We start from the raw sequence: 27,773 nt of genomic DNA on the forward strand, positions 1-27,773 counted from the left end.
AAGAGAGAGCATCCTTTCTGTCCATTTCTGAGAGAGAGAGAGAGAGAGAGGTGGAGGAGAGGGAGAGAGCCAGCGGGGAGGAGGTGGAGAGGAAAGGAGGAGGAGGAGGAGGGGTGGCGATAGGACAGAGGAGCAGACATGGCTTCTAAGGAGATCGCAGCCTCTGGTTTCGTGAGTGTGAGCAAGGATATGACAGGTGGGTAAAGGCTGCCTGTACCGTTTGCTTGTTTTGCTGCCCCGTGTCGTCGCGGTCGTGGCTCGGGATGCTTCCCCGTCCGCGCGGCTGTTGGAGGCTGCGACCGAGCAGACGCATTGGACGATCATGAGCTACACCTTTATGTTTGGTCCTGGCGCTTCCCGGGGCGGCTTTTTCTTTTTTTTTCTCTTCTCAGTGCATGCAAATTAGTTCAGATGCGGATGAATTATTCACGGCGCAGGGGAATATATACATTGAAGTCTGTCCCTTTGGGGAGGGTCAGGTGATAAAAACCTCATCCTTAGGCCAGAGAGGAAAAGGGGCGTTGTGGAAATAATGGTGTGTGTACTCGTGGGTCTGGTAGCAGTTTGTTTCGATCCCGTTTTTTTGCTTTTTTTTTTTTTTTTCCAACTAACACGCCCCTTCCACTGTGTGATTGTGCCCATCGAACCCTGTACCTTCGAGTATTTTTGCGATCTGTATTTCTGCAGCATAACCAACCGGAGCACTACAGTGACTGCTTGTACGTGCACGCGTGTGCGTGTGAAAGTGTGGAGAGAGGGACTGGTGGATGTGGCGGATGTTCGCCGTGTCTTGCAAACAAAAATGCATGAGCTAGACGAACCAGACAGAATGCACAAATGTTTATGCCCCCCTCAAACAGCAACAGCTTACACATGTCAAAGTCACAATCTCCCATTCACTCCCGTGCACGAGCGCAGGGCACGGACACACCGCACACGCGCTCGGGGTAGGAGGAACTGTACCGCTGCCTTAATTACTCCTAATGGCTCTATTAGGCGCACTGTGATGATTAATCCAGTGGAACCCCCGCCTCTTCATTCAGTCACCTGCCGGGCAGCCGCACCTCCTCCACCTCTCCCAGTGCTGACTGACAGGAGAAGCACCTGGTGGCCTGCGGACCTGCACAAGGTCACCTGAAAGAGATGGACCCATAGGTTGTTGTTATTTTAGTTCAGTCCTATTTTTTTTTTTTTTTTTGAAAGAAAAAGTTTAAAATGTAAGCGCCCAATATAGTACTGCTTAACAAGAATGATCCCACAAGAGTCATGAAATTCTATATTGTGGTTTTTATTTGCCATGTGAACATCCTCATATTATTGTGGGAAATTAACAACAGGGTACTTTTCACTGTGCACAAATGCAGGTGCAGTAGTAAGCGCCTCCGAACGCGCAGGGGGGCTTTGTGGAGCTTACCCCCACGTGTAAGGTTTAAATTGTTGATTACAAATTGGCCGTGAGTGTCAGTGGTGGTTTATCCTTTTGTGTTTGCCTTGTGATTTACCTCGCCTCTTGCCCAATGATGATAGATAATGGACAGATCCAGCAATCAAGCATAAAATTATGACCACCTAATATAGTTGTGACTCAACAGAGAATGGACATGGGCCTTCTGAGAGTGTCCTGTGGTGTCTGGGAACAGGACGTGGTTAGTGGGGTCCTTTGGGTCCTATGGGTTGAAGGGAGGGTCCTCTGTGGATCAGGCTTGTTCCAGCGCATCCCACAGGTACTTGATTTGGGATCTAGTGATTTTGGAGGTCAGGTCAACACCTTGTGCTGTTTTTCCTGAGTTTGTGAGTTGTTCCTAAACTGTTTTGTGTGTGTTTGTCTGTGTCAGACTGTCAGAAAACTGTGGTTTTCTAACACATCTGCATTAAGAGAAATGCACGCTTCCTTTCCCTTTTTGCGTGTCTATCAACGCCTCTACCAGATCCCACCACCCCAGCTTTACTATCGATTTCCCTATAAACTCATCAGCCGGGATGCTGCGCAGCCACGGTGAATGAGCCGCTGAATCATGTAATTCCTCCCAGCGACTGTATGGTGCCTCATGTTCCCATGCTTCCTCCAGTGTGGCAGGCTGGTCATGTTTCTGCACACAAGTCAGAGGTCATGGCACCGGCAACAGTGGTGTTTGACAGGAGCAGACGCCGATGCCCGGATGCGTCGTGTTGCTCCTACGATGAAGAATATGACACCGGACCATGTTCTGAACTGTTGTGATGATACGGTAGCTCTGTGTTAACATTGCGCTGAACTACTGAACAGCGTTTAAATTAATCCATCACCTCCCTCTGAGTGCCTTTGTGTTTTGGAGCACCACCTAAAACACTCGCAGACTTTTTGCTTCATCGGCACAAGCAGATTATGTAAGTTTGCAGTTTTAAGAGGATTGTAACTTATTTATAAACATTTACTTCAATGGATTGGATCAACTGAAATGCCACTGCAGCTCAGTTTAAATGGCAAGAATGACGTGTCCCTCGGTTATTAGATTAAAATGTGGATGTAGCTGTGTCCGCCCGAAGAAGCGGCAACCTTTAAGTGAATTTAAACGGCCACGCTTATTTTGTGTATTTGCCTGTTGTTGCACGGTTACCGCTAAAGTAAATTTAAGTGTCATTTTAGCCTTTCAGATGTATAAAGACCAAGAGAGATGTGGTCCTTCAAATAATCCTGCACACCTTATTGTATGTCCGTCTGAGTCATATTATTGTGCAGTGCATTCATACTGTACATTGGCTTTGCAATCACAACCAATTCACACACAACTTTAACTATGATGAATTACTTCTCTGGTTCCTGGTTGCAGAAAAAGGGGGGAAATGCGTGTTTGGTCCTTTGAAAGACTGAAGTTCAAATGTTATGTTTTTCATCCGCAGAAAGCATCAGGAAGATTATTGATAAATCATCTGTGAAGTTTATTCGCGGCATTAAGCTCGACACCAAAAACGGCAAAACGGAGGACCGAATCCTGGTGAGTTGCTGCTTCTTTCTCTTCAACGAGCGCCTGCTCCGTTTGAACACCGGGCTGCTGACGAGCACCATGGTCCTGCTACGTCAGCAGCCTGATGCCTGACGATCATGTATGTGTGCCACATCTTTGACGTTAACGTCCAAAGGAGCGTCGGTGGGTCTCTATCTCGGTGTCGAACATCCTGACGGCAGAGGCGCAGGATCACCACGATTTAGCCGCCTTCTTCTGGGGTCGCTTCCTAACTGCGCTACAACTGCTGTCTCCCTTCTCTGACCGCTTTTGGCAGCTTGGTAGTATGGATATTGGACAGACAGACGGTATCTGTGGCAGCCGCTCTGGATCCCTCTGTGTCTGGAAGCCCCTCAGTGGAGGCACAGTGGGTGGAGGGGGGGGAGCCTTTGATTCTGGGGTGCTTTCATCAGAGAATGTGGGACAGAGATGTGAAATCTCTGTTTGACTGTGCGACGCTCAACCAGCTATCTGTATAAAATATGGGGCAATTAGCTCTTACACTGTGGACCAGAAGTTAGACTGGACCCTTGACGAACGCCAGTGTTTGCAAAATGCAGTGCGCTCATCCCCAGGGCGACATATACATGCACCAGAAAGCAGATTGAATTGATTGACTGCTCCTTTTAACCACATCTCTGTATAAGTACAATGTAATTTAATTCCCAGACCAGCTGTAGTGCAATCAGTAGTAGTAGTTTTATAAAGTCCTGAGTCCTGCTGCCTCTGCTGCTATCTCCCAATAACTGAATGAGCTTGGCAGCGCCGAGCTCAACGAGAGCTTTAATGATTCATCGCGTGGCAAAGATGGGCCGTTAGTGGAGATCCAGCATGTACAGCCTTTGATATTTAGACACTTTGATATTTGTCTATCTGCCAGAACCATCATTCCAATAATCTCTTTGCAAGCCATGTCTCATTTACTGGTTCCCCTTTAAAAGCTGAACTGGTGAGGAAGAGGTCTGTCTCCTGCTGGGTGCGCGCGCGGAAAATAGATTGGAGCTCGATCAAACGTTGCGGGGTCGCGTTTGGCAGGGCAAAGAGGCGCCTAAATATGCGACGCGTTCATTTTTCATCCGGAGGTCGCGCGGTTGGAAGCGAGGAGCTGGGGATGCGGCGAGGCTCGCTTGTGATCCGTGGTGTTTTCTCCGTGGCTGCAGGTCACGTGAATTCATCCTGGCGATTATTTTTTTATTTTTATTTTTTTCACAGAGGCCTCGCCCGAACTGTCAAACAAAACAAGATTACAATATCCGTCCTGTTGCAGCGCTCCTGCATAATTACACGCCACAATAAGCATCATGTGGAGTCTCTCTGCTGCTGCGTCAGCATGATTTACTCCTGTTTACTCAGAATCCTCTCTCTTAACCACCACCCGTAACCCGGACTCATCACCTTAATGTGATGCAATCTGGTCTTTCTAATCAACTCCTTCAGACTCCCTTTGAAGTGAGGTGCACTTCCCCTTCCCCTCGCTCCCCTCCTCTCCATCTCACATGCACATTTTTTTTTTTGAATTTTGAATGACTGCGTTTTAGACACCTCACTTGCCGCGTGGGTGTAAGAGGCTGTCGATGTGTGCTTCAGACAGGCCGGTGTCAAGCTCCTCTTTCCGAAAAGACGACGGAGAAAAAAAATGACAGCGAAGTGGGTTTGCTGTAATTTAATCACTGCTTTTTGTTAGGGAGAGGCACACGGGGTGGGGTGGGTGTGCCGTGTCCTCGGGGAGTGTTTTAGCGGGGGCCATCAGAGAGAATGGAGTAAATGATTGGGAGCGACGGAGCAGAAGAGGAGAGGAAAAAGAGCAGAGGGCAGTACTCAAGGGCTGGTGGAGAGCAGCTAAATGCCAAAGAATCACTACTCTTTGTTTGCTTTGACCGGGAGAGAGAGAGACAGAGACACTGTCTTTTTTTTTTAAGGGTGTGTTGGCAAAGAAAATAATTTGGTGCGCAAGAAGAAGAAGAAGAAGAAGAAGAAGGAGGAGGAGCAGGGGCAGAATCAGGTTTACACAATAGCTGCATGACACAGATGTTTCCATGCCAAAAATAAGTGGGTGCAGAAACAGAAATGCTGCGCGTGCTCGTTTGTTGGGAGATGCACAAATAAGCTCAGGGTTTGCTTTCGCTTTAAAGCTCAAATTAACCTCACATTGAAGGAAAGAAAAAAGTAGACTGATATAGTTAAGCAGAAGTAATAATTTGGATTCCTGTTTCCAGATACGATATCTCTTAGTCTTGACATTTGTGCGGGTTTCACTCACGGTCTCATATGAGACACGAGGAGATGCTAAATGACCAGAAGAGATTGCTCGCTGAGCCCGAAGGCACATTGTGTATCTCAAATTAAATATAAGAGCCACTTTCATGTTTGCCCACAGCAGAAGTAATGTAATGCTAATGAAATTACAAATCGTATTTGCGAGATTGTGATTTAAGCGTTGCAACATGTCGTCATTTCTCAGCCCATACCGCTGGATGTTAATCTATTCATGCAATACACTGTGCCTGTGATATATAGGGCTTTTAGCTGGATCAATACATGAATATTCCATCTCGTCATTACCATGGAAACTCCCGGGACTATTTTCTTCACCACGGGGAGCGTGACTGCGCGATGAACTTTTCCACAATCTTGATTCAACTATTTCCTTTTTTTAGGTCCTCACGACATGGCGCCTTTATTTCCTGGCACCCAAGATCCCCGCTAAGGTACTTCTTAGCACTTTCTCAAATTGCTGCAAAGATTGAGGCTTTATGTATATGTTCATGAAGTCCAGCTGAAATCTCACCTTTGTCGACCGTATCTTCTGACCACAGGTAGAAACCACATTCAACTTCTTGGAGATCCGAGCGCTGAATTCTCACCCTGACCACCAGGTGAGTTTTCACATTAACGCTCAACTGCACGTCGCTGCTACGGCTAAGTCGTCTGAACAGTTGTATAATGGAGCAGTTACATCATACCGGCCTTGAAGGCAGGACAAAAGCAAAAACATTTCAGGCATTTCTCATAACCGCAGTGGCAGTCGGTAATCTCTTGTTGTTATCGTTGCTATTGTTGCTGTGATGGCAACAAGATAAAGTGCTTTATCTGCTTTAGGAACTATACAAAAAATATTAGAAGTAAGTGTAAGCAGGTATGAATATGATTGTGTTTTCTTTGTTGTTTTGGCATATCATAAAAATGATTTCCATTTTTGCGTGTCCCCAGCCTTCGCTGGGTAGATTGATAAAACACATTTTCCACTAGAGGAACTGAATAACCTGTAACTGAAAGTGTAGCCATTTCCATCAGTCCTGCTTTTTTCTTTTTTCCCCCTCACAACTCTTCTACCCCCTGCTTTGAGGACGAGTTCTCAGATCTAGATTTTGGCTCCGCTCAGGAGGTGGTGCTACGCCCGAGGAATGCAACAGTTGGTTTGCAGTGCAGCCCCAAACCCCACAGGGCTTGTAAAACTCGTGTATTTTAAAATGCTCTGGTTTGAGCAAACGTTTTTGGAAAACAAGCAAGACCCTTCGTCAGGGCTCTTCCAACGTTTTTCGTGCCAAGGACCCCAAACTGAGGGAGAGATTAAGTGGGGACCCCCTACCTACTATATGTGTATATGTGTATGTGTATGTATGTTCTAGTGCTATTTATAAATATACATTATTATCATCATTTTGCATTGAATATTAAGCTATCCCTTATCCCTTTACTAAAATATGTTAGGTTCATGTTAATCTGCAGTACCTCCGTGGACTCCCTGTTGAAGACTTATGTCCAATGTCAGGGACATTTTCCAGATTAAGGATTGTGCCAAGGTGCTCATGGCCATAAGATAAATGTTTTCCCTTCAGAATGAACTAGTTAATAGAGCTCTGTTCTGCATCTACAAAGATCTAACATTTATTATATCTGAATATAATCGTAGAGGTGATGTATGTTAGACAGACATTATATATCAACTGTCAACGACTTTAACCCCTCTTCTTGTGGAGCAGCCAGCCCTGGATACTGTACATAGTAACAGATAACGAATGGCATTTGGCATCATTTTCCTACAGTCTCTTGTGGTTCCATTTTCCGTGCAGGTCATTATCGACACCGACAAGTCCAGCTACTCCCTGAGGTTTGAGTCGCGGGAACACCTCAATCATGTGGTCAGCCATATTAATTTCGCTCTGTCCCGAATATTCAACAACTCCATTTTCGCGTAAGTGTCCCCGCGCTGCGAGATAAAGTCTGCGCAGATTCAAATTTTGTGCAACTGGTGAATAATCAGGACGTTCGGCGGCAGACTGACCTTTATTTTGGCAATTATCACAAGATGAATGACTGCTGACGGTGTCCGTGTTTCTTTCATGTCTGCAGCCCTTCCATCTGTCATTCAGACAGTGACCTTTCTGAGGGCAGCAGGAAGTATTCACCCAGCTCAGAGACTTCAGTGGAAACCCAGAGGGCCTGCGGTAAGGGAGACGTTATCATCAGACGTGAGAATTTGGACATATACGTGCAGTCACACGCGCGCGCAGAAACACGGGCTCTGGAGGAAGTTGGCACAAACACTTCACAAATGGTCCTCCAGATGTTCCTTTTGGTGCTGTCACAGGAATAAAAGACTCATCATTCGAACAAATGTTTCTGGGTGCATTTTTTTTCTTTCTTCCCCTTTCTCTCCTGTTATCGCTGAAAGGAGCAGCTGTTCATATTATCTCAGATTCATATTTTTTTTTCTCTCATCCCAGGGGGGTTCTCAGAGACCTACGCCGCTCTGTGTGACTATAATGGCATCAGCTGCAAGGAGGAAGTGCAGTGGGTAAGAGCTGTGGGACTGTGCCTGTGTCGCTGTGAGTGCTTTTGAGTGTTCCGTAGAGCACAGTGCACGAAATTAGGGGGTCACATACTGCAGAAAACAGGCTCATGGTAATGTTGATCCTAGGACGTGGACACCATCTATCACTCCCAGGACAACCGAGAGTTTAACCTGCTGGACTTCAGCCACCTGGAGAGCAGGTGAGGGACGGGGGACGGTCAAACGCTGCTTCCACAATGCTCTGCCTCGCTTCCTCATTGTTGTCTTTTCCAGGGACCTGGCGGTGATTGTCGCATCAATGGCGTACAACACGTGGTTCACTAAACTTTACTGCAAAGACCTGCGCATTGTAAGTATGGACTTCTCTGCTACGCATTGCTCCGATGAATCACTGAATGAGGCTTTACGCTGCAAAACTAACGTGGTCTTTTGGCATCAGGGGTCAGAGGTCACGGAGCAGGTCCTGCACACGGTCAGCAAGTCCTCCAGCCTCGAGGAGATCACTCTGGAGAACGCTGGCTTAAAATCGTAAGTTCTAAATGCAACGTTTCACGAGATGGATTTTTTTTCATCATCCACTCAAAGGAAAAAGTCGATATGCAACGTTGAGAAAAAAAAGTCGACCTTTCGAGACTATAACGACCAGCGCATGTGACTGCGTCTACAAAATGCAGACAGAAGAGTGTTAGGTCCACTGCTATTTATTTATTTATATTTACGGCTTTTACCCGCTATTTCATCCTGCACGAATGAGGCCACCTCTTCCAAGCTCGTGTTAACACTGAGACCTACACTGTGTCTGTGAGCTAAAAGAGTCCGAAGTATGGTTTCACCACTTCATCTAAATGCCTGCACGGCATTTTGCAGAAGGAGTCAGTTTTGTAGAAGTGTGTGTCGAGCAGCTATTTTGTAGGAGAGTTCAGTGTTTAAACAGTGCTTGTATCAATCCCAGTCCATATTAGCTAAAAGGTCGTGATCGGCTGGAGGCAGGCAGGGTCGTTGGGAAGTCTGAAGGGAGGCCACACGTACTCTGCTGGAGAAAATGAAAGCAGCAACATTACTGTTGCATTAAGGGAACCGCGGGTGTATGGAAATTATCATCATGGCATAATTGGAAACCGCAAACAAAAGGTTTTGAAACTTTGAAGCTCTGCGTTTGAAAGCTTGAAATATAATTCAAAAAAAGCTTTTCAAGTCTGAAAATAAAAGTGTTTATTATTTTATATTGTAGATTTCCTCCTTCACAACTTTTTTTTCGCTTCCTTTTTACTACTTTGTCTTTGACTGCTTTTTAATTCCCCCTCGGGGATAAATAAAGTTATTTGAATTGAACTGAATTGAATTTTCACAGCGTTTCTCAACATGTTTCACCTTGAAATTTGTCCCTGTTATCACATTGTATTTGTGTATTTTCCAGGTTTGGAAAAGTGCAGCACATACTGTATATTTTTAGAAAACTGTTCTGAAGCTTGAATTTTTAATGAAAGAATGAAACTTCATGTTGTTCTGTCACAGCTGACTTTTTAGAGATTAGTCTCAGAGAACAAATCAGAGAATTTAATTTTACAAAACTTTCTTTCCAAAATGTATCATTGTTTGTATTGAGAACTTATTGGTCTAACTCTGATCCTCGGGTCAGATCTCCAGATGAGTCTTCAACCTGGACAATTTCTTAATTAGTGAATTTCCTAACTAAATGAAAGTGGTGATGGTAAATCATTAGTCCTGATTTAAATGCGTCTGTGAAGGGAAGGCTCAGTCCCATTAGTGGTTCTTCCCCCTGTAAGTCAGACAGATGAAGATATTTGAAGATCTCACCTTGGCCTCTCGGAACTTAAGATGAGAAAAATCAAATTAATGAATGGATTAATGTAATAATAGCTGACTGTGAGAATATTTGGTTTCACGCCCTAAGTGTCATGTCTCACTCACTTCACAGAGACTTCCCTCAGAAGATGTCGGCTGCGCTTTCAGATAACCCTGCTTCTGTCATCCACTCGCTCAACTTAGCCCACAACTCACTGGACAACCAAGGTATCGCAACACATCAGCTTCTGCTTCATTGTCTACTTCACTGTCACAGCTCTTAACCTGCAAAAAGAAATCAAGATGTGTTAGATGAATTCTGGTAAAACATCCCATTTTTTACTCTCTCATAAGTAAAGCTCAGAATCTTACCTGGATGTGGTCGACTGAATGACAGATTAATAATAACATAATAGGGAGATTTCTGGCCTCTTCTACTTTTAAATATATATTTTTAGTTTTTCTACGTGAGGAAAAGTAAAAGAGTAGTAAAAGAAATTTGCCTCCCATTTAAGAGCTCGCCAGGTTCCTCATTTATCTCAGGAGCTTGTGCTTCTCAAAGGTAATAAGTATTCAAAAGATCACAGGAATTGCTGGGTATTTAAGGGTACTTCACTGAACATCTTTTTTCTGTCTCTTCTGTCTCTTGCATGTTCTCTCCAGGTGTGTCCAACTTAATCCAGCAGGTGTGTCGCCTCAGCAAGGGACTTCGTCTCCTTAACCTCTCCAAGACTTCACTCACCTCCAAAGGTTCAGGCCTCTCCTTTCTGTTTCCTTTGTTACAACGATAGAAACAGCTACTCAGATTTAACGCCCCCAGCTGGTGGCCACACAGTGTCCAGCTTCCCTCTTTCTCTTGGAGGAATTTCTAGATTTCACCGTACACACGCCCATTCATTTCAATGCAGGGTGTCACCAAAAGGTGTGCAGCCCCTTAACAAAAACACATTTGCACAATGTTAACAGCTGGAAAATTATCATCTTAGATTTTGACTTAGACAGACTTTAATGATGCACAAGGGATACTTTGTTACAGTAGCTCTGCTGCACATAAAAGTAAACATTAAAAAAAAAAATAGGATAAAATAAGATTCGATCAAAGAGAGTAGAGTTACAGGTGATTGAATATGAACTGGAAAAAAACAACGCAGTGTGAATTTATCCTAGCGCGTTGTGTTGCTGCATGCATTACATTGCACATGCCATTAGCAGTATGATCACTGCTCCTCCTTGTGGTTATATGAAGCATTACATCACGCGTCGCTTTGGAAGTGTTACCAGTCGGGGCAGTGTTCACGCCAAAGTGGGTCGACATTATATCAACCACAACCAAAGCTTGGATTGGTCCAGCCGGCTAAATTAAATTTTTTCTCAAGACAGTGTGTTTGATTTGCCACCATGCAATATATCACCTCACAAATATCAGGAGGAATTTAGCTGATTCAGCTCTCACAGCTTTGGTTATACTGATCATAAATAAAACCTCCAGAGCCCATGACAGTGTTCCCCTGAAGATCTTTTGTCTCATGTTTTGTCGACTTCACGTTGACTTATGTCTTGTGCTGCCCTGCCGGCAGCCTGCCTCCTACTACCGTCTCATCTTTCTATGAACCCAGTGGAGAATTTAAATATTGCATTGAACTTCACTGTTTCCCCATAACATCCACTGATATTGCTCCAAGATATGTATGAATAATGGAGCAACACAAAATGTTTAGAGAGCGTTCTCTGTCGTTTAATATTTTACTCCCTTTGTCCTGTCTCTCGATTTTGTTTCTTTTTTCATTTCATCCCTCTTACACCACGCCCCACTTCACCCCTTTATCTCCCTCTCCCTCTCAGGAGTGGTGTCTCTGTCTCAGGCTCTGTGCTCCAGCGATGAGTACTCCAACTCCCTCCTGCACCTGGACCTGAGCAAGAACCCTGGGGTCCTCTCGGGAGAGGACGCCTCGGTCAGACAGCGCAACCCATCTGGAAACAAAAACACACACTGCTCCATTTTCACGCCTCTTTTCCAGCCTAATGTGACGCCGCTGTTCTTACTGTTTTCAGAACTTGTACCTCTTCTTGTCTCAGCCCAACTGCCTGGTCCACTTAGATCTGTCAGGCACAGACTGCTCTGTTGACTCAGTGAGTACATGGTGGCTGGGTACGATCAAATGTTTATGTTAAATAGGAAAACATTTCCCTCTGCGCAGTCCTCAGCTCAGATTAACTGTTTCCTGCCTGTGTTTCATGCAGCTATTTGGGGCTCTGCTGAGGGGGTGTTGCGCTGATCTCTCCTTTCTCAATCTTTCCAAAAATTCCTTCTCTCACAGGTTAGTCACATCCGTAAGATAACCTGTACAGTAACGGCAGCTCCCAAATCCAAAACTGGGGAAATACCATCCTTATTTCACCTTCCTTTGACATCAGCTGTCCTCCCTCCACTTCTCTCCCCTCTGTCTTTGTCAGTTATTATCTTCATTTCTTGCTTAAAGGGAAATCAGAAATGAGTTTTACGGGAATTACCGGAACATTGTGTTTCCTCTCAGTGTTTCCCTAAAACCAGAACCCTCCGTGCTGACTGCATAGATAAGACTCATGAATATTTAAGCAGAGCCATCTATCATTTGACCTCCCTTTTTCACACCAAAGCAGCATTCATTTGTATTTCTCACTATGAGTCATTTCTCTACGCTCAGCTCCGCGCTCGTATTCACTGTGCATGTCAACAGCGTGGCTTCCTCTGCTGTGTGTGGCCACTCTCATCCCATTCCCGCTCGTTGTATTACCATCTGTACATCGTCTCTTTTTGACCCCGTCCTTCTTTTTTTTTTTTTTTCCGACAGGAAAGTGAAGGACACGCTGCCTTTGTTCCGTCAGTTCTTCAGCTCAGCCTTCAGCCTCACTCATGTCAGCCTGTCCTCTATGAAGCTGCCCTCTGACGTTCTGAGGTACCTGCACGTCGCCTCTTATTCTCTCCCTTTTGTCTCAAGCCCTCTACAGTGAAGGCTGATTGGACGCGTATGGAGATGCTCAGCTGTCCCGGCAAGGCTTTTATTGCTCCTTCTCGTTGTGTTTCCTTTTGTCGGTCACTTCTCTTCTTCCTGTCTCCACAGGGCTCTCCTGACAGGGCTAACCTCCAACCCTCATATCAATGACCTTCATCTGGACATCAGCGGCTGTGAGGTGAGCTCATCTTCACATCTGCGCTGGAGGTGTTCAGGCGCAGCGTTGGCGCCGCAGCTCACTTGCGTTTTGGAAGCACTCGGAGACACACACAAGGTCATTGTAGTAGCAGAAGAAGCTTGAAATGTCAGAGTAAGGTGTGAGGTTTAATTACAGGTGATTAGCGTGAGGAACTGGTGTTGATTAGGAGTGAATCAGAGTGCATCTGCCACGCGTGCATGACATAGACCATAGGTCTTTATCAGGGGGTCCGGGACCCCTAAGGGGTCAACGGAGGTACTGCTGAAAAACAAGTTCAAGTTAAAGGGTCCGTTCGCTGCTTTTCTCCTTTTTTTTCCATCCAGAAGAATGTACAGAATTCATTGATGCATTTTCTCCACTCTGTTTAAAGGCATCCTAAAAGTGAGTTCAGCCATGCTTAACCCACTTACCAGCAGTGGTTCGTTTACCCAAAGCTGCTATAATCAATATGTTTACATTGACATGAAATCAGATTGTATTGTTGACTGTATGTAATGGGAAACTTGTTGCTCTTAATTGCAAACCTACAGTGAATTATTATCTGTTATTATCTACTGACAAAGTTAGCTACTTGCTAAGATATTAGAGCACTTAGCAGATGAAGATCCAGATCCTTCATTCCTTCCTTAAGAAAAAATTAATATTAGACATTCTCTGGTGGCGGATAGAAACAAGATTCTGTCACTCTGCATTTACTGGATGTGTAAATAGTCAGGGAAGGTTGCTGATGATAATGATCATGAATGTCTGTTGAATCAGTCTCAACCATTATGAGTTCTTATATTTACATATATATATATTTAGAAATGTCTTCAGTGAGATTCAGCTGCACTATAACTTGAGAATTAAGTTGCAGATTTCACTGTTGAAAGTTGGACGGGTTCCACTGCGATCTCCGCTTTAACAGCTCTTTCTAAATTACTCTGCAAGTGTAATATGCTAACACGTTTAAAGGAGTGTGTAGTGTAAAGTGTTCTCACTGCCACTGAGCAGCGCTGCTGCAGATCACGTGCAAAGCAAAGCTTGCGGCGCAACAAATGTCAGACTGCTTGCAGAGACATAAAGAAGGCAACCATAAATTCACCCCATGGTGGAAAAATAGAACAATTCCCCAAAGACAGACGCTAAAATGACTCTGATTCATGTATGTTGGTTTTCCCTTCTCTCTCTCAGCTAAGGTCGGCAGGAGCTGCTGTAATCCAGGAACTCTTCCCCAGAGTCTCCTCCATCGCTACTCTGGATATCTCTGACAACGGTACCGTGGCTTACTGCAGCGCATCCCACTGTCACCTTGACTTTTTGTCCTAGTGTAGAAGAGGTCTGACTGGGCTGCTAATGGATCATGCCATGTTGAGCTTTGTGTGTGTGTGTTGTGTTGACAGGCCTCGATGGAGATTTGCTCACGGTACTGCCAGCCCTCTCCAGACACCCCTCCCTCAGACACCTTCATCTGGGCAAGAACTTCAATCTCAAAAACAGGTGCAGGTGCCGAGGCTCCGTGGATCATTTCTTTTTTTTTGCTTTACTGCAGTTATTTATGGGCACACTGTGTCTCTGTGTTTGTATTTGAATGCGAGCATGTACGCTGCATATGCCAGCTTGAATATACACATCTGTGATTTTTACTTCTGTTTTCATAAGCGGGTGCTGCTAGCAGCGGGAAATGACTCGCACCAACTCATTCAGCCTCGTCTCTGTGTGCTTCTCCGCGGTTTGTGTCTGCAGGGTTCTGGATGAAGTCTTGCAGAAGCTTGTTCAACTCATACAAGAGGAGGACTGTGTGAGTAATTAAAAAAACATCTCAAAAAAACATACTGCGCGGGGCTAATTTAGCAGACTGATGGCAAAAACTAGCAACAAAAATGTATTGATTCAGCCGTACGAAAACTAACTGTGCATCTTATTCTGAAAAGCAAAGAAAATAAAAACATTTGCCTTCTCAGTGAGAAGAAATTTAAGACACTTATTCATTTATTAAAAAGACAAACTATGTCCAGATGAAGTATCACCATCTCCGTTGCATATAAAATCCCTTACAGATTCCTGATGTGCACATCATTTTTGCATTATGTTGCTCTGGAGAAGTGTCACTGGATCATGAATTATTACTGCTGCTCTGTTAACACTGTGGGCACAGTGTCGATATCACCACACACACACATATTGTAAATAATTCATGCACACGGCATCTTAAGTCATGCCAATGAGTTGTCACATCACTGTGCAGTAAATCACACCACTGCATTACGTCCTCTTGGCTTCCCCCCCTTCTCTTCCCTTTGCGCATCCATCTCAGTTCTTTTTCAGCCTCATTTATTTCCAAACTCTCCCCAACACCCCGACACATTTCCTCACGTGACTCTCTCTCACTTTTTGCCCCTGCAGGTCCTGCAGTCTCTGTCCCTGTCCGACTCACGCCTGCGCTCTCGGGGCACCGTGCTCGTCAACGCCCTGGGCAGCAACACCTGCCTGAGAAAAGTGGATCTGAGCGGGAACAACATGGACGACATTGGAGCCAAGATGCTGAGCAAAGCGCTGCAGATCAACACCACGCTCAGGTGAAGGGAACGAATGCAGGGATTAGGTTATTTCTGTGTTTTATGCCGTGGTTGCAGTGGCTGTACGGATGTTTGTATTCTGTGCCCCGCAGGAGTGTGACATGGGATCGCAACAACACCTCCGCGGCAGGGTTTCTCGACGTGGCCCGTGCGCTTGAACAGTAAGAGCATTAAATCGTCATCAGTGTGTGTTATCTCCAAAGGTGTGTTGAATTCTACAGAGTAAATAAGAGCGTTCATTTATCGTCTGGAAGAACAGATTTCAGACGTGCTTTCTTCTTTTTTAGAACATTTAACCAACGTGAGCTGAGCAAATTGCTGCTTTCCACTCCGCTATCTTAAATGGTCCAGACTTACCTTTAGGCTAAGAATGACATGGTTGCAAGGATCAAAGTGCTACTCACTCATCATATGGCACTAGGAAGAATATTTTGGGATGAACTGTCCGGTGGGGATATTAACCTTAACGAAGCCTGGAATCTGTAACCCACTTTACTTTCTCTTTTTAGTCCGGTACTGTCTCCTTCAGTAACTCGACCCTTCCTATGTTCTTCCCTCCTCTTCTTCTTCTTCTTCCTCTCTCTCCTCTCTCAGTAATTTCACCTTGCAGTACATGCCTCTGCCCCTAAGTGATATCAGCCAGGCGTACCGCAGCGCCCCCGAGAGGACAGAGCAGGCACTGACCAAGGTTGGCCTCGGAGACCAGCCACTGTTAAAGCCATCGTCGAGAGAACAGACAGAACATCTTCATTTTGCATCGACACATTTTACTTCCCCCATTTGCATTTGAGGCATTAAATAATCTCAATTAATATTGTTGACAGACAGACTGTACCTCTGGAGCTTAGGAAGGATCAAAGGAAAGATCCTGTGATCATCTTTGCCTTATGATGCTTTTGAGAACTGAGAGCTCAGAGCTATAAAATGCCACAGCAGCCATTTCTCTGCTCATATCACCTTGTTCCCTCTGCCTTTTTCATCATCAACCCATACTGTTCTGTTTGTCCTCGTCGTTCCGCATTCACTTTATAATTAAGGCTGTCCTCTGCTGCTCTGCCGCACAGATCCAGCGTGCTCTGGTGAGGAACAACCAGACCCAGCGCTTCTCTCAGAGACAGGCTCTGCGGCTGCACCAGGGCCTGGTCACCAGCACTGCCGAACAGGTATCGCTAGTCTGCGCTCCCCTGCGTGCGTGTTTTACGAGTGTTTTTTGCGCTCTTAAAAACTCCCCGGCCTGTCTGTTTCCAAGGTGATGGAGCGCCTCTGCGTGCGCGTCCAGCAGCAGGTGTGCCTGTTACGAGGCATCGGAGAGATGGAGGAGATTCAAGCTGCCAAACAAGTGCTAAAAGAGGCCAGGAACTCTCGCGCTGTGAGTGGCGGTAAATTCACGATAGCACTGTCTGCATTACTGTCACGCTGAATTTGAATGACTCCCATCTCTGTGGTGTTCAAAGCTCTACCCTTCACTGTGTGAGCTGGCTCATGTGCTGTCGGTGGACGGTCCGGTGCGGCAGAGGCTGGACTCTCTGGCTGGTGAACTTGCCAAAGCTGCAGACAAGGAGCTGCAGGTACATCTCAAAGCCTCTTTTCACACCGCCGTCCATAACAGCTGACAGAGTCACTGATAACTGCCATCCATTGCAGGTGATCGTCGACTCAATGGTGTCTCTCTGTCGCGAGCTCTGTCCTTTATCTTCCTCTGCAGCAGAGAGATTAAGTCCGCCCCTCTCATCCGTCTCTGAGCGCGTGTCCATCCCTCGCTCCGCCATCCGTACTGCGCTCATGGAACGAGCGGCGCAGGACATTCACAGAGCTTTGGAGTAAGAAGGAGGGATGTAGCAGCATCAGCAATAAGTCTGAATTTGATAAGCACCATATTGATTTGCTCTCACTTTTACCAAGCCTCTTCCCGTCCGTCTCTCACTTTCCTTTAACCCAATCTTCTGCAGGGAAGTGAAGCTGTCAGTGGTTTCCTATCTCACCAACTCCATCGTGGACCAAATCCTGCAGGAGCTCTACACCACCCATAAAGCGCTGGTAAACACAAAGCACTTACTGCAGAATTGTGTGAAAGAGACACAAATTGAGTTAACGAGTGTGTGTCAAAAGGTTTAAGCGCGGCGTCTGTTTCAGAGCTGCCAGGTGTCTCATTTTAAATGCTGGGAGGGGACGTGTGAAGACGGGACCGGTTGGAGGTTTAACAGACACAGAGACTCTCTGGACATCACAGACGAAGAGCTCGGCACCAGCATAGTGAGTGTGAACACTTGGAGCCGTGTTTTCTGTTGCTTCTTGGCACAACGCGTTTACTGTAGGTTAACATCAGCACATCACTTAGGAACAGGGCCTTAAAGCAGTTTCATGGCATACACTGTGTATTATCAATTTCTTCAACAGTTTAACTCACAGTCATCTATTTTTGTGGTTTTTTGCCTGTAGCGGTCTCTGCGTGATGATTTTCTTGCTAGCAAGCAAAATGATTTTAAACTGGATTTATCTCTTCAGCAATTTCTTGCCAGTAAGAAAAATGAAGACCGGCCTTGAAATGGGAAACTAGTCTGCCTCCAGTATTTGCTTTGTGTCTGAGAAGCCCTTTGTAATTCTGCAGATGCAAAGTATCTTATTATTCTAGCAACTCTCATCAGGGCCCCGAGGTAGCGAGACATTCTCATACATTCTAACAGTCTTCCTCAAGTTTTCCTCAGGCTTGATTCTGACTTGGAAAGTTGAATCCTGTCTAGAATTTGTATTCTGTTATGTGATATTAGATATTAAATCATGGGTGCATCGTTTACCATGTTCGTTAAATAAGGTTCACACTCCCTTTGGTTGTTTGCCGCATCGTTAAACTTGAGAGCTGCAACCAAATAAAAAGACGATGGTTCAGTTTAGATAAACTTGCCGGCATGAGGGTGAGTTTTCCTCTGGGGTTTGACATTTTAAAGTTTACTGATGTACTTGACAGAAACACTACAAAGGTCAGCAATTTTTAGAGGCTTGTCTTTGTTTAAGTTTGACTGTCATGCTACCTTCAACTCTTCAAAAGAGTTAAGAAACTTAACTTATCTAAGTTTTTCCACCTTTAAGTGTACAGTACATTACAACTACAGAGAAGCTTATATATCTATATACACTAATCAGGCACAGGATTAAAATCACAGCCCCCCCCCATAGGACCCAAAGACCCCCACTAACAACATCCTGTCACCAGACACCACAGGACACCCTCAGAGGGACCATGTCCACTCTCTGATGACACAACTGTGTAGGAGGCCCACACAATGTTAGGAAAGTGGTCATCATATGGTCATAATGTTATGCCAGATTTCTACTTGTGCAATTATTCTTCACCGCCTCTGACAAACTAAACCTCAAACTGAATGTTTTTAACATGACTGCCAGATAGAAAGGCAGAAAAAATGAAAAAGAATACAGCAAATCCCTGTTGACACCCTAAAAGAGCAGCTCAATATTTACATGACAGGAGGCAGTAAATTGTTTCCCTGACATTATCTCAAGGATCTGCCCCCTGCCCACCTTTTGCATCTCAACCAGTTTAGTCATTACCCCCTTGTATGCCTTGTTCCAGTGTCTCCTCTAAAACTTGCAAAGAACACAATTTTGTTTTAAAAGCTTTTAAAATATCAGCATAATTGTTTATTTCCCTGTTCAACACCTTTGTATGTCACTGATTAACACAGCAATTTAATGCACGATGGAAACTCTACTTGGACGAACTGTTCGAAATTAGAGTCATTCTGCACTGCAGATGGGTTAAACGTTAACATTTTTAATCAGATTAATCGTGATGATGGATTAATCTGCATTAATACGTTAATTTTGACATCAAAAATGTATTGATACTATATATTTAAGTCTTCACGAAAATGGTGGACTGACTGACATTACCAATTATTTCAATATCTAGATTTAGAGTATTGCAGTATTCCCTCTGGTGTTCCTGCACCCCATGATCAGTATCAGCTGGTGTTCATCTACTTATATCCCAACAAGTTTTTAAATGTTTAATGCTTAAATCTTTGCTTGAAATGAGTGCAGCATTTTACTCAGCATGTATTGTTGTCTAAAATGTGTACTCTGATTTAACAAAACAGCACTCACAAAAGCAGTGATTGTCCTTATGGAGATCTTGTATTATTTCTGTTCACTTGTTTACTTGTTTCTCTAACTTTAATTCTGTCCCTGTAGCCTTGCAACAACTTTGTGTTTCTTTATTTTTCTCCCAGGACACAATAGCCATTAAGAAGCGGAGCTCAAGAACAAGACGAATACGACCTGTCTCCACCAGGCTGAGTGAGTACTGCTGTACATCCTCTTATCCTCCTCTTCCCAGCCTAGCTCTGACCCCATCCTGTCTCTCCCACAGCTCCATTAGTGTGTTTGCTGTTGAGTCTTTTTTTTTTTTTCCATTTTCTCATGTCTTCATCTGTTAATGGCTGCTTTAATCCAGCCTGAGCCAAGTCTGAGTCAGTATATCTCAAAGTGGCTGCCGATTGTTTTAAATCTGGCGGCTTTGAACAGGCAGAAATGCCGGCTCTCTGCAATTCCCCCAAGTTGTCAGCCTCCTTGACAGATCCTACCGGCTTCTTGCCCTCACATACCCCGTAATCCTTCTGTCGCTCTTTGCTGCTACCAGGCCTGTGTGACGACTCCAGCTCCTCTCCGCCCCCATCCGTGCCATCGTACTCGTCGCCTCTGTCCCGCTCTGCATCCTGGGAAGGTCTGTCAGAGCTGCCTACACAAGGTCTGCCTCTCCATCATGTGACACGCGTTCGGCCAAGGCCCCCACGAAGACACAAAGGAGGGCACATCCCTGCTGAGACGGTAAGGCAGATCCGCGCATCTGTGCATAATTTTCCCGTTTCTTGATGTTTGTGCCCGCTGCCAGTGACTGATGTCTTTGTCAGAAGTCATTTATACAAAGTGGATGGCTGCAATTAGATTATTTCATCTCAGTGAAGGCAGTGTAATCCATTTGTTTTGTTGCATACACGACATTTACAAATAAAACCCACAAAACTGACCTCTCTAAAAATGCCTGATGCGTGTTTGTGTCTTCATGTGCACAGCACTGCAGCGAAAATGGAGGACTAAGCCCATTGGATGATGGACTTCCAGATTTCTACACAAAAAGAGTGCTCCCAGATAGGTAAGAGCTGCTTTTAGGTTTCCACTTTTACATTTCCTCTCCACAGTTGGTATCTGCTGTGAACCTCTCTCCTTACGAAAAGTCTCGTCAACACAGCATGTTTAATGTGCGCATCGCCTTTACTTAAAATTACTGTCATTTTCCAGAGCATACCCTAGGTTTTTAGATTGGGCTCCGACACCCTCTGCAATCATCACTTTACGTTAATTTTTGCTGTTGCTTTTGCTGTTTTGCTTGCTAGAAATCAGTAACACATCACAGTGAGTTTTTTGCGACTATTAAGCCGTTGTTTCATGGTAATGCAGCTGTTTTGAGAGCTCTTGAAAGTCAAACCGTTCAACAGCAGATTACAGGAAGACACAATTACTTATGGGTTATAATAAGTATATAATATAGCTTGTGCAGTCAATTTTCAAACTGTTTTTGAAAGTACCAGGATGCTTTAGGTTAATCTAAATAGGGATAGTAATTAGATAGATAGATACAGATAAGGAAGAGTTTTCTAAATGCGGAAAATATTCTACAACATAACATCAGGTGTGCTTTAAAGAAAGTAGTCAGTGTGCAAAGCCAAGGATATAATTATAAGAATGACTGAAAATCTCCCTCACATGGGACAATTTTTCATTCAATCATTCAGTACAATCATTCTGATGGAGCATTTATCCACAGTGGGAAAACTGTCAGAGGCAAGCTAAGAAAGGGACATGAAAAAAAAAAATACCACAAATATACAAATTACGCAACTACACTTAAAGCCAGAGACTATGAAAAGTGTAGCTGTTGTTGGTAAAATATCTGGAAACAGTGAAATCACACCGCTGCGATTCAGCAGCATAATCTCATTTTCCTGCAGCTATTGTCAGTTAATCTCACTGATTCTCCGTGTTGGTGAAAACAAAGCACAAGGCAACATAGATTTAGAACTATCATTCAGAGGTCATGTGGTAGAAACCACAGGCGCTTTTCTTTTCTGTTTAATGTGGTCGCAAGTTAACTCCATCTGGCATTCACAAGCTCACAAGTGGGAATTTTTGATAAGGTCAGAGTTCATGAGCTGAGATGTGTGACATTTCCAGAGGTACAAGGTGAGTTGGTTGGCCTTTCTCGTAATTATCTTGAGAATACATAGATGTGTGTTGTATTTAATGAACAACTACCGAACTAACAGAGATTTGACGGTATTATTAGTTAACATAATCTGTTCTCACTGTCGACTGATTAACATACTGTAACACTGATGGTCATTGCCAACGACAGAGAGAGAAGCAGTTTTCACATTAAATCTTAACTCAATAATCCTCCAATTAACGTTAAGTGCACATTCACACAGTCAAACACATTACACACAATCACACTGTAACTCATGTGAATCAATGACACTTTCTCCTGTTGTGAACCCTGCTGAGTTCTGACTGTGTCTGTGCTCACGCATTTGAACCGACAAATGATTTTTACTGGCTTGTGCTTCAGTTCTAGTTTTTCATAATTAAAGCCGGCTGTTTCTCTGACCAGTGCGCCGTCTGTCTTTGAAGTAATCTCATGGTGAGGCTTGGCACATCCCGCTGGCTGCTCATGCATTCAGAGTCAGATCCAGCAGATTCTGTCGTCTATCGTCTGTGCTCGATAAAACGGAAACCTTGATGATCAGTGGAGCTGGATGTGTCAGTTTGCGGCAGGTTGGGTTGGGTGCCGAGAAATGATTGGTCAGCTGGTGACTTGTGCTGGTGATCAAAGGTGTCGGAGATTTGTGTGCACGAAGGAGAGGTGGTTTATAATTTTATGTGACAAGGACATACATGTTTTTTGGGAGCCTTTCTTTTGGCAGAGCTGCATTCAGGAACAGCAGTAACGTGGCTCTCTTCCAAGCTATGGCTCATGGGGTTAAATCAGTGCTTTTAATAATAATAATAATAAAAACAGTAATAATAATAATAATAATATAATCGTAATGTTGCAGTTCCAATCTAAAATACCGCACTTCAGATAAGTCATTGTGTACTAAGTGATGTAGCCTAGCAACGCTCAAACTGCAGGAGCAGAACAGCCGGTCTGCATGGCTGCGACATCCTAACAGGGGTGACTCATGTGTTACCACAGAAGGTGATTGTGCTAGTCCGGACTGTGTGCGTAACATCCGATCTCTCTCACCTCTTCCAGCCAGCTCTCATCTCTGCACAAAGCGCACTCTCTGAGACGGAAGAAAAGGAGAAACATGCTGGCTATCTTCGGCTTCCGCAAGAATCGCAACCAAACTCTGTCGGGGCCCGAGTCTGAAGCAGAGGTTTATGGAGATGGGTGTCACACTGTTGCTACAGCGCCCACAGGGTTAGTGCATTCACGTACGCACACACCTGATTATTCATGGGAAAGGTACGGCTTTGAACACAACACACTGTCCATGTGATGCACCAGATAACAATACGAAACCCCACAAAGCATTCCTTCCTTTTCCTTTCACGCTCTACTCTACATCTGCATGTCTTCTACTAATGATCTCTTCTTGGGTCTTACAAGGACGACCAGCAGCACTGAACTCCAGAAATACTCTGACAAATATCACTCTAAATCTCCCTCATTTCTTTGTTGATTTGAGAAATGGCTGAGAGCTGCCAGAGTGCAGGCAGTCTCAGGCGAGAGTGTGTACACAGATGTAGATGACAGCCGGCGGCTCCGGTCCTGGATCCGACAGTCAGCCAAGTGATTAGAAATGAGCACGCTGCATGTCAAATGCAGATGAGGGTAGCAAGATAGGCGACTTTTGCCTGAAAAGTGATACCTCCTAATTACCCCATTCTCAAAGCTGTTAGTCACAACTGAGTAATTTGAATATGTGTAAATACACCAGCTGACAATTAAAGTTTACACCTTCGTGTCATCCGACTCCGTAGGACAGCAACGGAGAACGTCTACACGCTTCTCCAGCCTCCGAGGTCTGCTAACAGAGCCGGATCTCCCAGCGAGGGGGCTGACGGAAAAGTGAACGACCACCAGGGGAAAAATACTCTTGTTTTGAGTCCTCCGCCAGTGCCGGGCATCCCTCATCCAGGCGTGGGTGGAAGCAAACACCCCTTTTATTCTACCAGAGAGGTACGTTCAGAGGGACCCACTAACGCTGTTGACTATACTGAAAGTTTTCGTCGCCTGAGGTCTCTCTGTCGCCTCTTCTTTGTGTTTTGCCAGAAAGCTGAAGGAGACGCTGTGTTTGAACAGCCGGCGGAGACGAACAAGTACTGGGTGGACGACAAACAGAGGGCAACGGAGGTGCTGCAGGCGGACAAGCCGTGGATGGAAGGGATGCAGGGCGATCAACACGCGGAGAGGCAACGGTTTGACGACAGGCTGCAAGAAAGAACTTTTGGAGAGCCGAGAACGGCCGACAGACAGACAGACAGATACTGGACTGAGAGCAGGCATCCGGACAGGCACATGGACAGACAGTGGACGGTTGACAGACACACCCAGCGACAGATTGACAGAAAAATAGAAAGACAATGGATGGGTGGCAGACAGATAGACAGGTCGTGGTCGGAGAACAGGACGACGGATATGCAGGCGGACAACCAGTGGGCTGACGGCAGACATACGGGAAGAAAGACGGACAGACAAGTCCAGGCGCTTCATTTGGCTCAAAGGCCGCTGCCTCCATACCCATCGGACAAGACGCCATCGCCAAAACAGGAGAGTGATCCTCTGAAGAGCACAGAGGCAGCAGCCATAGAGTGGCATCAGCAAGACACGCAGGGAGATCCAGGTGGAGGTTTCACAGATGGGTGGAGGAGCAGTGGAGGAGGAGGCATCGCTGCCGGTCGAGGAGCATCTAAACCCGATCCCCCGCCACAGAGCAGTAAACCCAGCCTGTCCAAGTTGAAGCAGAGACATCGACTCGAGAGCTCGGACGCTCTGCCAGGTACTACACAGCTCATCTATCTCAACACACTGCTGGTCAGAAAGCAGGTTTTAATTTGGAAAGAGATTTTCACTGCAGTCTCTGCTTAATTTCTCCCTGTGTGGGTACAGAGGAGGATGGGGATACAGAAAAGGATCCTGTAAAGATGGAAAGGAAAGATAGAAGACGGGATTCTGAGGGTCACCCTCCTCCGATTCCTGAAAAGGTGTCGATTTAAAACCGAGCTGGTGTATTTATGTTTATATCTCACATTACCAATGATGTTAATGCTGTTTTTGACTTTGTCACTTGTTCACATTTCCTGTTCTGGTCTGACACGTAGCCAAAGACCTCCTCATACGTGAGTTTTTCAAAAGAATCAGCCAATGAGAGGAACCTGCCTCCTCCTCCTGTGCCACCTCCTGTTAACAAGCCAATACATGGGTTACCAGACAGAGCTGCAAGCCAAGGTACCTGCACTGAAATACTGAACAACAGTAAACAGATTTACACTGTGAGAAATAATGTTTAGATGTCTGCCTGACTTCAGTAATAGCAAGTGGTTTGCTTTGGACATTTCTTCAGACTCTAATTTCCATCTAAACGATTCCTTTCCTGTAAATTTAAAGTTGCCTGAATGAACAGGATGAGGATAGGACAGGAACAAACTGTGACTTGGTTTATTGATGGAATCATATATTTTCAGTCACAGGATATAAAAGTTCAGATAAATCCCTAATCTTGGTGGAAACTTTACTGCCAAGCTTTCTCACTTTCATGCTGAGAATGAAATAAGGACATTTAAACCACTTTCATGAAGCTACCACCAGCAGCTAAGAATAAAACGAGTACAGAGGAGCCACAAGTTGACGGTTTACATCGGTTATCTGATGGACTTCACTGACTTTCATGGAGTCTTGCCATCTCGGTGAAGTTGCCTAGCAACCAGCGGGGCCTATTCAAAGTCACTTGCCCATTCATTACAGCCTTTGTATAATGTGCGAATTACTGACTGAATGTTGTTTGTTTCTGACAGAGGCAGGCTAATAGACTGTTTCCACTCGTGATGCTAATGATGCTTAATGCTAATCTCACGACAGAGTGTCATCGAACTGTAACAAGACGTCTTAGCCAATAGTGAGAGTAGCTGGAGACTTGTTAAATTCATGTTCATGTTCATCAGCAAAATATCAACACAATAGTGAAACATGGTTGAACAAAAAACATTTTAACGTGGCATTACTTTGCATAACACAAAGCAGCAAAAACACATGACGGGTTGACACATCACTGCATCACTGTTGCATAAAAAAAAAACTGAAGCCAGCTGATCTTTCACTTTTACATGTTGTGCGTCTCATCCATCATGTATCAGTTAGAGTCAGGCATCAGTCGATGCCTCATGTCACTGGCTTCTATGGACAATGAAAATGAATGAACACTAGTGTGTATGTAGCATTAAAGGGTGACACTGTGACTTAAGGACATTTAATCAATACGGATGAGGAATGTAATGTTAATGTCAAGTGTCCTACTACTATTTATATAAGCAAGCTATCAGGAAAATAACACAAAATAACATGTGACGTGTGTCTCATACAGTCAGAAAGCTGATAATTAAACTGTAAAATCATTCTGTGGTGCTGTTAATTAAACACTAAAGTTTGACTGTTATTTAGCTTAGCCCACTGACTAGAATAGAGTTGCTAAAATAATAGAAACATGTGTCACTACAACACATTATTATTCAATGGTACTACAAATTTTAAACCAATGCCATAACAGTCATGAAGCTCAGATTTAGTGCAGGACTGTTAAATTAGATCGCATTCATTTTCGGTAGTGCACTTTCTCCTCACTCGTCTTTCATACGTGTCGTTCAGGTGAAGAAGGACTGAGACCTCAGGCGCCAGTGAAACCACTGAGGAACAGGAAGGCGGTGTCGTGTGACGCAGGTATGACCACAGTATCATATTATGCTCTTATCAATGACCCAACAGGCTGATACATCTGTGAATGGAACATGTGTTTTGTTGCTCTGTGTGTAAAGCGTCGGTATCTAATGTTGATCTGTGTTTCCTGTCCTCACCGAACTCAGGCCCTGACAGGGAAAGTCCTAGTAACGTTGAGAAGCCCCCAAATCGCAAACCCCCTGTGAAAAAACCTAGACTACCCCAAAACAGAAATAAGTCACTGGACCTGTCTGGTACATGTCTCTCTGTTTTTATTTATGTGTGTGGGGTGTGAGTGTGTGTGTGTGGCAGATGCTAGTGTGTGTTAATTACCACGTGTTACTGTTGTGGAATACGATGCCTACTAGAAGTAGAAATGCTGTATGTTTCAGTGTGTCCACAGTATTAGTTGATGTGTCTGCAGCTCACGGCTGAACATCCACTACTGTCTATGTGTTACTGATCAATCCATTGTATTAACTTCTATTTTTGGCGCTGTCTGCCTTCCAGACAGCGTCAACTCGGCATCTGGTCACAGCGAGCTGTTGTGATACCCGAGACCCTCACCTGCCACTGTCCGGCTGGCGTCGCCATGACAACCACGGATCATTTCATCCGACGAGGAAAAACGAAGAGAGAGAGAGAGAGAGAGAGACAGGCCAGACATCACAAAGCATCAGTCACTCGCTTCTGTTGAAACACTCACTCTCCTCCCTCTCCGCCCCGAGTTTCTTGTCTTTGCTTTCCTCACACTGCTCGACTCTGTCTGTGGCTACGGTGTTTTTAAAAGTATTTGCCTCTTTTAGAAAACCCAGATGATCATTGTCGTGTCGCTGGCCGGTGAGTCGAGTGCTAGAGCGTCGTGGCTTTGCTAGGCAGAAGAAGTAATGTCTTTATTAGAATGTGATTTCTTAAATCCGCAATGCATTTTTGACTGCTGACACAGTTGACTGCCTTGGTTGACTCTTGATAATGAGTTGCTTCTTATCAAATGAAACTTGATGATTTATATCTAGTTTTGCTTTCAGGAACTGAAAGGTAATATATTTTATAGAAAAAATAATATTATGTATGAGCACCCTCACTGTATGAATAAAACACAACTGAAAACATGTTTCTGGTATCTGGCTTCATGTTAAGTGGTTCACATGTATATAAATCCTCATGCTCTACAGAGCCCAGGGGCAGCAGAGACTTACAATTCTTCCCAACGTATTCAAATGCACATAGCCTTTTGGTTTTATTGTATTTTTTCTCTTCCATTTACTTCTGATTATTCTAGCTCACATGAGCTGCTCAAGGTTTCTTCTTGTTAAAAGGGTTTTTTTCTCACAAGCTGCTCAGAGCGCTTTGGGCAACTGTGAAGCACGAATAGAGACCGTCTTTATTGTTTTTGATACAATACGAATAAAATGTAATTGTTGGAG

At 44.6% G+C, this 27,773-nt stretch overlaps 1 protein-coding gene across 3 annotated transcripts; it reads left to right on the forward strand.

Moving 5' to 3' along the window:
• Positions 1-12: 12 nt before the first annotated feature.
• Positions 13-27,509, forward strand: LOC125009734 (capping protein, Arp2/3 and myosin-I linker protein 3-like). Of its 3 annotated transcripts, none has more exons than XM_047587905.1 (40): positions 51-196; positions 2,881-2,975; positions 5,642-5,692; positions 5,801-5,860; positions 7,058-7,179; positions 7,338-7,432; positions 7,712-7,782; positions 7,906-7,979; positions 8,053-8,128; positions 8,219-8,307; positions 9,719-9,813; positions 10,249-10,335; positions 11,428-11,537; positions 11,638-11,715; positions 11,827-11,903; positions 12,417-12,521; positions 12,687-12,756; positions 13,951-14,032; positions 14,160-14,262; positions 14,503-14,557; positions 15,163-15,335; positions 15,428-15,496; positions 15,930-16,023; positions 16,400-16,498; positions 16,585-16,704; positions 16,790-16,903; positions 16,980-17,155; positions 17,285-17,372; positions 17,469-17,588; positions 19,583-19,649; positions 19,993-20,180; positions 20,426-20,505; positions 22,666-22,833; positions 23,397-23,595; positions 23,689-24,415; positions 24,526-24,620; positions 24,738-24,864; positions 26,278-26,349; positions 26,493-26,600; positions 26,857-27,508. In XM_047587905.1, the coding sequence occupies exons 1-40, from the start codon at positions 139-141 to the stop codon at positions 26,895-26,897; spliced, it is 4,578 nt and encodes a 1,525-aa protein (XP_047443861.1). In that variant the 5' UTR covers positions 51-138; the 3' UTR covers positions 26,898-27,508. The 3 variants fall into 3 exon arrangements, with proteins under 3 accessions (XP_047443864.1, XP_047443861.1, XP_047443863.1); XM_047587907.1 differs by having other exon boundaries at positions 14,160-14,256; XM_047587908.1 differs by lacking the exon at positions 26,493-26,600 and having other exon boundaries at positions 13-196; positions 26,857-27,509.
• The last annotated feature ends 264 nt before the right edge of the window (positions 27,510-27,773 follow it).

The sequence above is a fragment of the Mugil cephalus genome, chromosome 6 (genome assembly GCF_022458985.1).
Source record: "Mugil cephalus isolate CIBA_MC_2020 chromosome 6, CIBA_Mcephalus_1.1, whole genome shotgun sequence".
Classification (NCBI taxonomy): Eukaryota; Metazoa; Chordata; class Actinopteri; order Mugiliformes; family Mugilidae; genus Mugil; species Mugil cephalus.

Excerpts from the sequence above, each read along its gene's own strand:
- LOC125009734 (XM_047587905.1), top strand. The coding sequence starts at position 139 with ATGGCTTCTAAGGAGATCGCAGCCTCTGGTTTCGTGAGTGTGAGCAAG. Across the intron at positions 16,904-16,979 it reads CTGCAGACAAGGAGCTGCAG|GTGATCGTCGACTCAATGGT; the intron begins GTACATCTCAAA and ends CATCCATTGCAG. Across the intron at positions 24,865-26,277 it reads AGACAGAGCTGCAAGCCAAG|GTGAAGAAGGACTGAGACCT; the intron begins GTACCTGCACTG and ends CGTGTCGTTCAG.